A 12,296-nucleotide genomic window follows, 5' to 3' on the forward strand; every position below is an offset into this window, starting at 1 on the left:
AGTATTTGGAGCCAAACCTTGCAAGATATGTGAAACATTCACTGGACCATCCCTACCATGTGAGCCTGATGCAGTATAAGGCCAGGCACCACCTGAGCTACCTACAAAGCTTGCCCACTAGGAACATTGCAATGGAGAAGCTGGCACTTGCAGAGTTCCAGATTAACAAGCTGCAGCATCAGTGGGAAATGCAAGAAGTTAAGAGGTACATATATTATCTAATAAACGTTATAAACCACACACCACCATGATTAATTTTCTGGACATTGGCTGATCTACTCATCCCCTGGTTATGTGAAATACAAAAGTTCTTTACAAATGTTATATATTTCAAACATGCTGGTGCAAATTAATAATTTTTTGTTGCTTATATATGTCTACAGTTAAAAGAGTGAATTTTTACTATGAAATTTATTTTGACACAGATGGTGGATGGATTTAGGGTTGGCTCAAGAAATACCAGCTGCAAGGGACCAGCTTCTGAAATGGTACATGTGGGCCATGACTGTACTCGAGAGTTTCTCCTTCTCGAGATATCGGATTGAGCTCACAAAGATCATCTCACTCATATACATTGTGGATGACATATTTGATCTTGTTGCCACACAAGAGGAACTTTTTCTCTACAATGAGGCGATACAAATGTGAGCATGGATGTTCCGATGATAAAAAAGGTTCATTCATTTAGTATTGCCATATAATTACCTTCACTCATAAATGAATGAATAAATAACACTAGAAACATTCAATCAAGCATTATAACTTTTATAACTTCGACTCTTAATAAAGACAAATATATTAGATTGGTTAAACTGAAAAAATAACAACATACATGTATGAGAAATATTTTCATATTATTCTATTTTCATATTTATTTTATTGTTTATCTGTAGAAGAAATAATGGTAAAAATTGCATGTTAGTGATTGTCAACGCCCAAAAATAGGAGCAGTCTGCTAACAGAATTTTAAAAAACACATAGTTGATATATAAATATATATTGGTATGGCATAAGTTTCACGCGTTAAATGCATGTGTTTACAGGTGGGATCTTGGAGCTGCTGATTCACTGCCGAGCTACATGATATCATGCTACAAGACTATTTACACTGTCACAAATGATATCGCTGATATGGTTAGAAAAGAGCATGGATTAAACCCTATCAACCATCTCAAGAAAGCTGTATGTGTCCTGGAATATTCTTCATTTTTATTTAGTTCGCTTTGTCTAAGTAAGTTATTATAGTGATACCACTACATACATTTCAACTGCTCTATAATTTCAACGGACTATGTTTTACAAATAAACCAGAAAACTCACCTTGTTGTCTTTTTTCTCTCTCTATCTCTCTCTTGTAGTGGGCAACGTTGTTTGATGGATTCATGGTTGAGGGGAGATGGCTATCTAGTAATCAGGTTCCCACATCGGAGGACTACCTAAGAAATGGCGTTATCACCTCAGGAGCGCCACTTGTGTTTCTCCATATTTTCTTCATGCTAGGACATGATTTAAGAGAAACCGACGTCAATCACATCACTAGTGTCGTCGCCTGCCCGGCTAAGATCATGAGGCTCCGGGACGACATGGGCAGTGCTAAGGTCAGAACAAACCAAAATCCACAACTATAGATGATTCCGTAGAATCCACACTTAGGAAGTTTTTACATGAATTGTTTCGATATGTATCTTAGTGGACGCACATTCACATGGAGATAAAAAAAAGGTCTCATCTTATCTTACCATTTTTTTTTGTCTGAGCAGGATGAAGCGCAAGAAGGGCTCGATGGATCATACAAAGAGCTTTACCTAAGGGAGAACCCTCATGGCAATGCGGAGGAGCACATGCTGAAGATGATCGAGGATCAGTGGGTGGAACTCAACAGGGTGTGCTTCTCTGGAACAAAATCATCATTGTCACCTAGCTTTGTCGGTGCATCGCTCAACTTTGCGAGGATGGTCGGCGTCATGTATGACTACGACGACAAGCAGAGGCTCCCTGTCCTCGAGGATTACACCAGGATGCTCCTCCTCTGAATCATTCATGGCATGGCCTGTACACTGCACATGGGTCACATAAATTTGTACTCTTGATATGTAGAGTTGTTGTCGCCAAGTTGCATTGTGCCCCTCTCTTCCTAGCCCACAGAAAATATGCTATTTAGCCCTTAAATATGATGGCAGTTGAAATTATTATAAACTCGACAAGCAAATAACGAAGAACGATAAAAGAAAACGCAGTGGAGACACAAGATTTAACGTGGAAAATCCCTTACACAGAAGGGGAAAAAACCATGGGCGCCAGCTAAACTTCACTATATCGGGGAGTGTTTACAAACGCCGTGTGTTATCTTATAATTTGATAAACCCTAGTCGGCGGCTTACAAGATGTATATATAGGCGGTGACAACGATCCGTACCGCGGGGGTCTCACTCCGCTCGTCTGAAGTTAGCCCCCCCTTTAGTATATGGATTTGGATCACAATATAACAAACTCCACCTTGAGACAAATTCCATCTCGTAGCATAAACTTCAACAACCTCATGAACAACAAAGAAAAAACACTTGCTGGCGCAAACAACCATTTGGGCTAAACAGTTATACCAATCAAGCTCGAGCAAAGCTCAAGCTTGGAAACAAACTGGCTTTATCATCATATCAGCAGGATTATCATGAGTAATTATCTTGCATACCTTCAGTTTACCTTGTGCAACAACATCGTGAACATAATGGTACTTGATATCAATGTGCTTTGTCCTCTCATGAAATATTTTATCTTTGGTAAGGTATATTGCACTTTGACTAATAAAACAAGTTAATGCAAGAATCATCTCCACAAAGCTCAGCATACAAACATTTTAACCAAACAGACTCTTTGCAAGCTTTAGCAATTGCCATATATTCTGCTTCGGTTGTATATTGGGCAACAACGGGTTGTAACGTTGCCTTACAACTCACAGCACATCCACCAACATTGAACACATAACCTGTGGGGGATCTTCTCTTATCTAAATCGGCAACAAAATTTGAATCCACATAGCCTACGAGTCCCTCACCGGTCTTGCCAAACTTCAAGCAAGCTTTGGATGTGCCACGAAGGTACCTGAAAATCCACTGAACAACTTTCCAATATTGTTTACTAGGATTAGCCATGTATCAACTGACCAAACTCATAGCATATGACAAATCAAGACGAGAACATACCATGGCATACATCAAAGAACCAACATCACTAGAATATGAAACTCGTGATATGTACTCAATATCTCCATCATTACTAGGACATTGCAATGCTAACAATTTAAAGTGAGGAGCAATAGATGTACTAACAGAATTTGCATCATGCATATTAAAACAATGAATAATTTTCTGAATTTAATTTTGCGGACTAAGAAATAACACACTAGATTTTATGTCTCTTGTAATTTTCATACCTAGTATTTTCTTAGCAGCACCAAGATCCTTCATCTCAAATTCACTACTTAATTGTGACTTTAAAGTAGTGATCTCTTTCTTGCTCTTGGCAGCAATCAACATATCATCAACATATAACAGCAAGTATATTGGTGATCCATTAACAAACTTGATATAAACACAACTATCATACTGAGATCTCTTAAACTTATGTGCAATCATAAATGAATCAAACCTTTTATACCACTGCCTTGTAGACTGTTTCAAACCATAAATGGACCCTCTTCAACTTGCAAACAAGATCCTCCTTTCCAGGCAGCACAAAAGCTTCAGGTTGTTCCATGTATATCTCCTCCTCAATCTCACCATGCAGAAAGGCGATCTTTACATCTAGTTGCTCAAGCTCAAGATCATGCATAGCCACAATACCAAAGAATGCACGAATAGAACTATGCTTCACAACCGGAGAGAATACATCATTATAATCAATACCTGGAATTTGGTCGAAACCTTTTGCTACTAACCTTGCCTTAAACCTCGGAGGCTCATTAGGAGACAAATCTTCCTTTCTTTTAAATACCCACTTACAGCGGACAACCTTCTTTTGTTTAGTAAAGCGCACAACATCCCATGTGACATTCTTGTCAAGCGATTGCATCACCTCTTGCATAGCGGAAATCCACTTCACGCGGTCAACGGATGCAACAGCCTCAACATATGTAGCAAGTTCAGTATCATGCTCCACCTGTTCAGCACAACTCAAAGCATGATGAACAAGATTACACTCTTCAATTAAAGGAGGACATGGACCTTTGTTACGCCCCGGTCTATCAGCAGCAATGTAACTATTTGTTTGCTGCAAAACAGGTGGTGAGTGCTGAACAACAGTGTTATCATTTTCAGCAACATCATTTTCTTTCTCCTCCAGGTGCTCCACCTGCACGCTAATCCTTTGTTGTTCATCATCAGAATTATTATAAAAATCAATAGCATCAGAAACATCTATAGATGAACTCTTATGAAACATGACAGCCTCACTAAGACAACATTTCTGCTATGCAAAACTTTCTTAGTTTCAGGATTCCATAACCTATATGCCTTAACTCTTGAACCATAACCAAGAAACACACACTTAACAGCCCTAGGCTCTAGCTTTCCATTATCAACATGAGAATAAGCAGTGCAACCGAAAACTCTCAACTATAAATAATCAGCAGGTGAATCAGACCATACCTCAATAGGAGTTTTCTTATCAAGCGGAATGCAAGGTGACCTGCTTATCAAGTAAAAAGCGATGGAGGCTGCTTCTGCCCAAAAACGTTTATGCATACCAGCATCGGACAACATGCAGCAAGCCTTGGAGATGATGGTTTTGTTCATCCTCTCCGCCACACCATTCTGCTGAGGAGTATATGGGATGGTGTGGTGCCTGACAATGCCTTCGTCGCTGCAATAATCATTGAAAACAGTAGAACAAAACTCCATGCCATTGTCAGTACGAAGCAATTTAACTTTCTTTTCGGTTTGCTTCTCTACCATAACTTTCCACTTTTTAAAAGCATCAAACACATCAGATTTATGTTTCAGGAAGAAAGGCCACACTTTTCTGGAGTAATCATCTATGATAGTAAGCATGTACAAGAGAAGTCTAGCGGGAAGGTCCCCACACATCAGCTTGCACATAATCTAGAATCCCTTCAGTGGTATGAACGGAAGCATTGAATTTAACACTTTTATGCTTACCAAAAATGCACTGCTCACAGAACTTAAACTTACTCAAATTGCAGCCATCTAGCAGATCTCTCCTGTGCAATTCTGTCATGCCATGTTCACTCATATGTCCAAGACGCATATGCCACAGATTAGTTTTACCAGGTCCATCAGGCATAACAGCAGCAGCAATACCAGACAAAGTGCTACCTCTAAGAACATATAATTTTACAGAATTCATATCACCAATCATGTGAACGAGAGAACCTTTTGATACCTTTAGAACTCCGCGAGAACCGGAGTGTTTGTACCCATCAACATCAAGGGTACTGAGAGAGATCAGATTTTTTGCCATGCCAGGTATGTGTCTCACATCTGTCAGAGTGCATGTCATGCCATCATGCATCTTGATCTAAACGAAGCCAATACCCACGATCTCACGTGGGTTGTTATCTCCCATACACACAACATCTCCACTCTGCACAAACTCATAAGAACTGAACCAGTCTTTGTTACAACAAATATGAAACGAGCATGCAGAATCAAGGATCCACTCATCATTACCAGAAACACAACCAGTAAACAGAACTAGGCAATCACCATCAGAATTATCACTGGAAACAACAACAGCCTTACCATCACCATCAAATTTTTTTTGGTTGGTAAATACCGTTTATTTTCTCTTTGTTCTGCAACTTCCAGCAATCATCAATATTGTGATTAGTTTTATTACAATACTTGCATAACTTACCATCTCGTCCCTTGGACTTTGAGCGACCTCTATCGGTCTTTCTCTTATCTCTGTTGTAGTTGTTGTTTCTGTTCTCGGTCCTGCCTTGGACCTGCAGTGCTTCAGCCTTAGATGACGAACCCTCTGCCTGCACCATAGGTTTCATCTTTTCCCTCTGCTGGAGGGCCTCATAAACTTCGGCAAGGGTTAGTTCATCACGACTGTATAACAAGGTGTCTCGAAAATTAGCGAAAGAATTAGGCAATGAGACTAACAGTATAAGAGCAAGATCCTCATCCTCATAATTTACCTCCATGAACAACAAATCAGAAATGATCTCTCTAAAGATCGATAGGTGATTCATCATTGACGCACCTTCTTGCAGCTTGTGCGAGAACAACTTCATCTTCACGTGCATCTTACTGGTTAGATCTTTGGAGATGCAGATCGATTCCAGTTTCAACCACAGCGCCGCTGCAGATTTCTCAGCCACAACTTCCTGCAAGATATTATTGGATAGATGAAGCAATTAAAGAAAAAACCTTACGATCTTTCCTCTTTTTATCGTCGGTCCAGGTCTTGGCATCTTTCTTGCCAAATCCATCAAGAGCTTCATCCAGATCAGAAGATTGGGTGAGGATCGCCCTCATCTTCACTTGGCACAGAGAAAATCTCGTGGTATAATCCAGCTGCGGTAGATCGAACTTCAAGGAAGACATGCCGCAAAACCCTAGATTGAAACACGGGCACTGATACCACTTGTTATAAACGCGACAAGCAAATAACGAAGAACGATAAAGGAAAATGCAACGGAGACACAAAATTTAACGTGGAAAACCCCTTCCAACACAGAAGGGGGGAAAAACCACGGGCGCCAGCTAGCAAATACTTCAATATATCGGGGAGTGTTTACAAACGCCATGGGTTATCTTACAATCTGATAAACCCTACCGGCGACGGGCGACGCTCCGCTCAACAGAAGTTAGCCTCCCTTTAGTATATGAATTTGGATCACAATATAACACTTGTTCCGGAACACTCCACCAACAAATTTCAAATGGACGACATGACTGGAGTTTGCCGGTGCGGATGGTGTTTCGGTCGCGCGCAACAATGTTTTTATCTGACCATTTGATTTCAGCGGGGGCGTTGTGAAGCTCTAGGTCTATTGCTATCATGGTTTAGATGCCGAGAATGGCATGAAAGCCGGGAACTAACGACTGTCAATGGAATTTTTTAGTCCTAAGGGTGTAGGGATTATGGCTTGATGATTTGTAACTTGGAGCAGCGGAACTGGTAAGTGGGAGCGATAACAAAGGAGGAGGAATTCAGTGTCTAAACCTGCATGGTAAAAATCCAAGGTCTAGCCTTAATTGGTTATGTCTGACAATAACCTTGTTGAAGGCATTGTTTTGTGAGTGCGGACTTCCTCCGAAATGAAAACCCATGGTTTTTGATCAAGGCTATGACGGTGCTTGTGCACTGTTCTCTTCGTTAAGGCATAGCTTTTGGAGTTGATTGTCTGGCGGGAGTGTAGGGGCGCCTCCCCGCAGGGCGTGGCGGTACATCCTCAGAGATGAAGTTCCTGAAGGTGTCGATGTTCTTCTTGGTCTTGACATTGTCGATGGTGTCAGACGACTCAACCTCAAGGGTGACGGTCTTGCCTGTGAGAGTCTTCGTCACGAGGTGTAGCTCCTGCTCAACGGGTCGTCCTCACCTCCGTCGCACGGCCCGACGGGGACCCTGGTTCCCACGACGTCGACATCAGTAGTGATGTTTGAGTTGAGCAATTCACTCTCTTGACATGATATTGCACCCAAAGATAGTCTTGCCAGCCAACTCTATCAGGTTACCAGTAAAGTAGTAATGGCAAGTAATTGTGTGCTTTTTAAATGCTTATGGAATGTATATGCCGGGGTTAGGAAGTGAGGACTAGTCCCCATACATAAAAAATGAGGTTTTGCAAGCTCTGTGCTACCGTCTTTTCTCCCCTTTGTTGACATCTTATGCAGATTTTGGCTAGGACTGAATCAGGACATAAATTTTAATTTCACATTTGCACTACCAATTTGATTCCTGATGTTTCTTGACATGACATTCAAGATTATAATTAATCTTCAATAGTAGTAGTAACTTTTCCCAAGAATATGCATTTTTTTAAGTATTGTGATAGCATATTAGCATTTTTTTTTTGCACCCCTGGGTGAACGAGAGCCATCACTTTTGGTCAATGAGTGGCAATGCAGGGCTAAATATATAATCAGTCAGCTCATGAGCATATCAGTCATCATCTTGTAGCTAGAGCAATCTTACAATGTGGGTGGAGGAGTGGAGACTGGTGATGGGAATGCTGGCCTTTGATCTCATCTCGGCGGTGATGACGGCGCTGGTGAAGAAGGCACTGGAGCAAGGGCTGGAATCTGTACTGATGATACTGGGGCTCTATCTTGTGCTTTGGGGAAAGAAGAGGGATGAAGCATCACCTGTCTCTTGTGCTACTAACAGGCAAGTGGATGAAGAGGCGGACAACAAGCAGTGAAATTGTAAAGATCATACACTCCTGGCTTGGGTTACTGCAACACATAACATGTAGTTTTTCTTCTCATTTACCAGCTGGATGCAGCTAGCTATATAAAGTTATTTCTAGCATGTATTTGTCTTCTCCTGTCCAAGGTGCAGAACAGAACTTAGTAGATGAGCACATGGCTCATTTAGCATAAAGCATTCAGTGCTCCACAATAGTTGCATATGGGGAAATGTATGCTGTTGTTGGTTATATGGTACTCCTTCTGTTTCTAAATACTTGCAGTTTTGACAACAATGCCTTTCGCAGGAATCGACACGTTGCAATTTTGGCCATATTATATTAAAAATTCTATGTGTAATTTGGTTGACAGACAACAAAGTATTTACGGCATTATATTTGTTATATTACTTTCCCAAAAGCAATAAGAAACATGTTTCAGCATAAGAAAAATATAAATAAAGGGTAAGAAATATATTCTACTGACAAGTTGAGGGGTGAGCTAAGCAAGTTGGTGCTGCTGACATAGCTTGAGAGATAGATAGATGTACGTCAGACTTATTCGGACATTTTGTAGGTAAAATTAGATTAACTACCAGCAAAAATGAAGTTTGTGTCATGTTGCCTGCACAATGCTATAGGTATTAGCTGCACAATTAGCATATGTTCTTTCTGTTGTATGTAGACAGATTGTGTACTTGGATTAACAACACATTAAAATTTGCAATAGCTGCACAGTGTTACACTTGAAAAGAAATATTAAAATAACTAGCTGGCAGTCAGTCAAACAGTGGAGTTGCACGAGTAACAGGTCTTTTCAAACATAAAGCATATATGGGTTCTTGCAAGTGGAGCACCTGGTCCAGTTACAAATGACATGCTAATGATCTTCTACCCGATAAACTACTTTTAATTGACTCAAAACTGCACTTGTCTAGAAAAAGAAATGCAGCTCACTCTTCTCCAATCGAAGACCTCCCACATCTTCACATGGCATGTCTCAACAATGATCAGGATGGAGATTATTAAGCATGGCAAGATCTAGACAACTGGCTGAAAGATACAAGTAATTTGTACAATGAAAAGTCAAATACTACGATGCAGCACTCAAAATCAAAATGATGCAACTGTCCCACATGAACTTAGTTAGTCTACCGAATAAAATCAAAATGATGCAACTGTCCCACATGAACTTAGTTAGTCTACCCACTAAAATCAAAATGATGCAACTGTCCCACATGAACTTAGTTAGTCTACCCACTAAGACATACAGAACAGCCACTGAATGGGGTAATAACTAAAAAAGCCACTGAGGTAGCCTACACATTTTCATAGATTGGATTATTCTACATTTGTAATATAAAGGAACATCTTCACTGTGATATACCTGAATCAGTGCATACACACAATCATGAAAAGGAGATAGTTCTCCCGCATCAGATGCTCCTAGTAGAGCCGACGGCGTGGTTGATGAAGATGCAGAAGCCATAGCGTTGTCGATGATGAACGCTGGATGTAGATGAAAAAGATGGGCTCTGATACCATAAAGATTCTGTAGATTGATATAGGAAGGTTGAACCCTTTGTCTCGAGCCACAATTGTATTTATATGGGGTGATTGACTGAATAGAACAATCACAGATAACAGGGGATTACCACCGTGACTTGCACAACAAGATGTTTCGGTAACATGCTAACCGAAACCATATCTAGATGATTCTAGAACATTTACCCCTACCATATATAACAAACTCTAAAATGATCAAACATCGACATGAACAAGAACAAGGGAAAGGCTAATAAAACCACTAGCTTTTAAGAAAAAAAAAGAGGGGAACAAAGGACACTACATTGCTACAAGCCTGGCCACAGAAAAATATCACATGTGACATGTTGTAGGGCAACGAAAATGGTCAATAAACTGGACGTGTAACAGTTAGCAATGTAGGAGGAGGATCTGGGTATGTTCCACAAGTTCTTTTTGATTTGTCAATTCACCACTTGGTGTACAAATTCTGGAGCAAAGTTTGTGTATGAGCTGACTTTAATATGTTACGTTCTTACCAGGTACCAGAAAATCCTCCGTTCTGATGTGGGATGGGACATGGGCGATTGTACATGAGATCAGTAGAATTGGTTGAAGTTAATCACCTGAAAAACTTCAGCATTGAAGAATGTGCAGCACATCTCAACAAATATATATATATATAACTAATTTTCGAGCTGTGACTTGGTGGTGGTTTCATGCTGTGACTTGGAAATCAAGCTAATTTTCGAGTCAATAACTTCCACGTTTCAAAATTTTGTTCTATCAGAAAGGCTAAGATAGCGGAACCTTGTTTGGATCGTTGTAACCATCCAAATTCGAAAACGCTATCATGTTCCTTGAATTTTAAAATACTGTATTAGCTGTTGTTTAACATATTTAGTTAACAACTGGAATGTTAATTTTTTTTAACCTTAACTGGAATGTTAATTGTACAGGCCAATGAATAGCCGACTAAAGCCCGAGACTTCTGCTCACCCTTGAACCATTGCACAACAGGCAAAATATGAAAACCTCAGAGATGATGGGAGCAGTAGAACAGGTGATTTTATGTGTGTTATAACTTTTGGCATGTTCTTCACACAACTGGATCAAATAAACACCCCTAAATAGAGGTTGTGACCACGACCGCCACCACCCAATAACATGACTTCTCTGATCTACCCGACATCTAGGAACCATCACTAGATATCTGCATCCTCAAGTGACTCCCGCAGCATGGAACGTGACCATGAAACACTGTCACACACACTCACATGTGCTCGTAAGTCCTTCTGTTACATGTGACGGACAAGGTGTTCATTAACTGTGAAGTCGGGTATGGAAAAGGGAATGTGCACTTGGTATGTCATGGCACTAGTGGAAAACGGGGCAATAGGCCCGGTCCATTTGGGCCTTTAGACCCGGTTCCCGAACCGGGACCAACTAGGCGGGACTAAAGGGGTACCCTTTAGTCCCGGTTCAAAGATCAACCGGGCCTAAAGGCCTCGACACGTGGTGCGGCCAGGGAGCTCGCGGTGGAAGGGCTTTGGTCCCGGTTCGTGGTACGAACCGGGCCTAGGTTTCTCTGCCGCGGCAGAGAATTGCTATTTCTCTGCCGCGGCACAGATTTAGGCTGTACCAGCGTTTCTCTGCCGCGGCAGAGAAACAGGGCGTTTCTCTGCCGCGGCAGAGTTTCAGCAATGCATATATATCATTCAAGAAACCACAAAAAATCGTCATGAATATATATAGACATCGTCAACAGTACACGACATAGTCAACACAGTACACGTAATGCATGCATATTTACAATACAACATTTCCTGAACGAATATCCTCCGCCGTCACGATCTTCCGATAGTGCTCTCCACCTGGGGTAAGGACCTCGGTAATAAAGAATCCCGCGATTTCCTCTTGAATTGCTTTTATTTGATCCGCTGTTATGAGAGTGTCCCGCAGGCGTGTCATCTATATTTAAAAAAGGAGATCAATATATGAATGGAACTCAATACAATAGATGGTACTAATTAAGATTAATTGTGAAAATTTGTTATCGTACACGAGTGTGGTGTATTTGGGCATCCCCACCCTTGGGACAGGACATGTCACGCATGAAGGTGCAGACGTAGTATCCACATAAGTTATTCCCTTATTCCTGCCTCATACACTTTACGAAAAAATAGTTCGATCAAACTAATAATCAAGCATCGTATTGAAAGTAAATATCATATATAAAGTTTCACGGACATAGCTATATATATAGTACTACTTACAGGGTAATCTCTAAATGTAAGCTCCGGTTTCCATTCACCCGGAACAGTATTGATAAACCGTTTCCAAGCCCTGCCCGGCAAAAAATAATGAGTAAATGAGTAATTGATTAGTTGATGATATC

General features: G+C 40.7%; 1 protein-coding gene across 1 annotated transcript in view; it reads left to right on the forward strand.

Moving 5' to 3' along the window:
- Positions 1-2,189, forward strand: part of LOC127322279 (S-(+)-linalool synthase, chloroplastic) — a 3,255-nt gene extending 1,066 nt beyond the window's left edge. The window contains exons 3-7 of the mRNA XM_051351145.2: positions 1-205; positions 426-644; positions 1,044-1,182; positions 1,359-1,598; positions 1,761-2,189. The exon at positions 1-205 is cut by the window's left edge and continues 168 nt beyond it. Of these exons, the coding sequence (XP_051207105.1) occupies positions 1-205; positions 426-644; positions 1,044-1,182; positions 1,359-1,598; positions 1,761-2,033 (1,076 nt within the window). The 3' untranslated portion in view covers positions 2,034-2,189. The remainder of the gene's footprint in view (positions 206-425; positions 645-1,043; positions 1,183-1,358; positions 1,599-1,760) is intronic.
- Positions 2,190-12,296: the final 10,107 nt, after the last annotated feature.

The sequence above is a fragment of the Lolium perenne genome, chromosome 1 (assembly GCF_019359855.2).
Source record: "Lolium perenne isolate Kyuss_39 chromosome 1, Kyuss_2.0, whole genome shotgun sequence".
NCBI classification, from domain to species: Eukaryota; Viridiplantae; Streptophyta; class Magnoliopsida; order Poales; family Poaceae; genus Lolium; species Lolium perenne.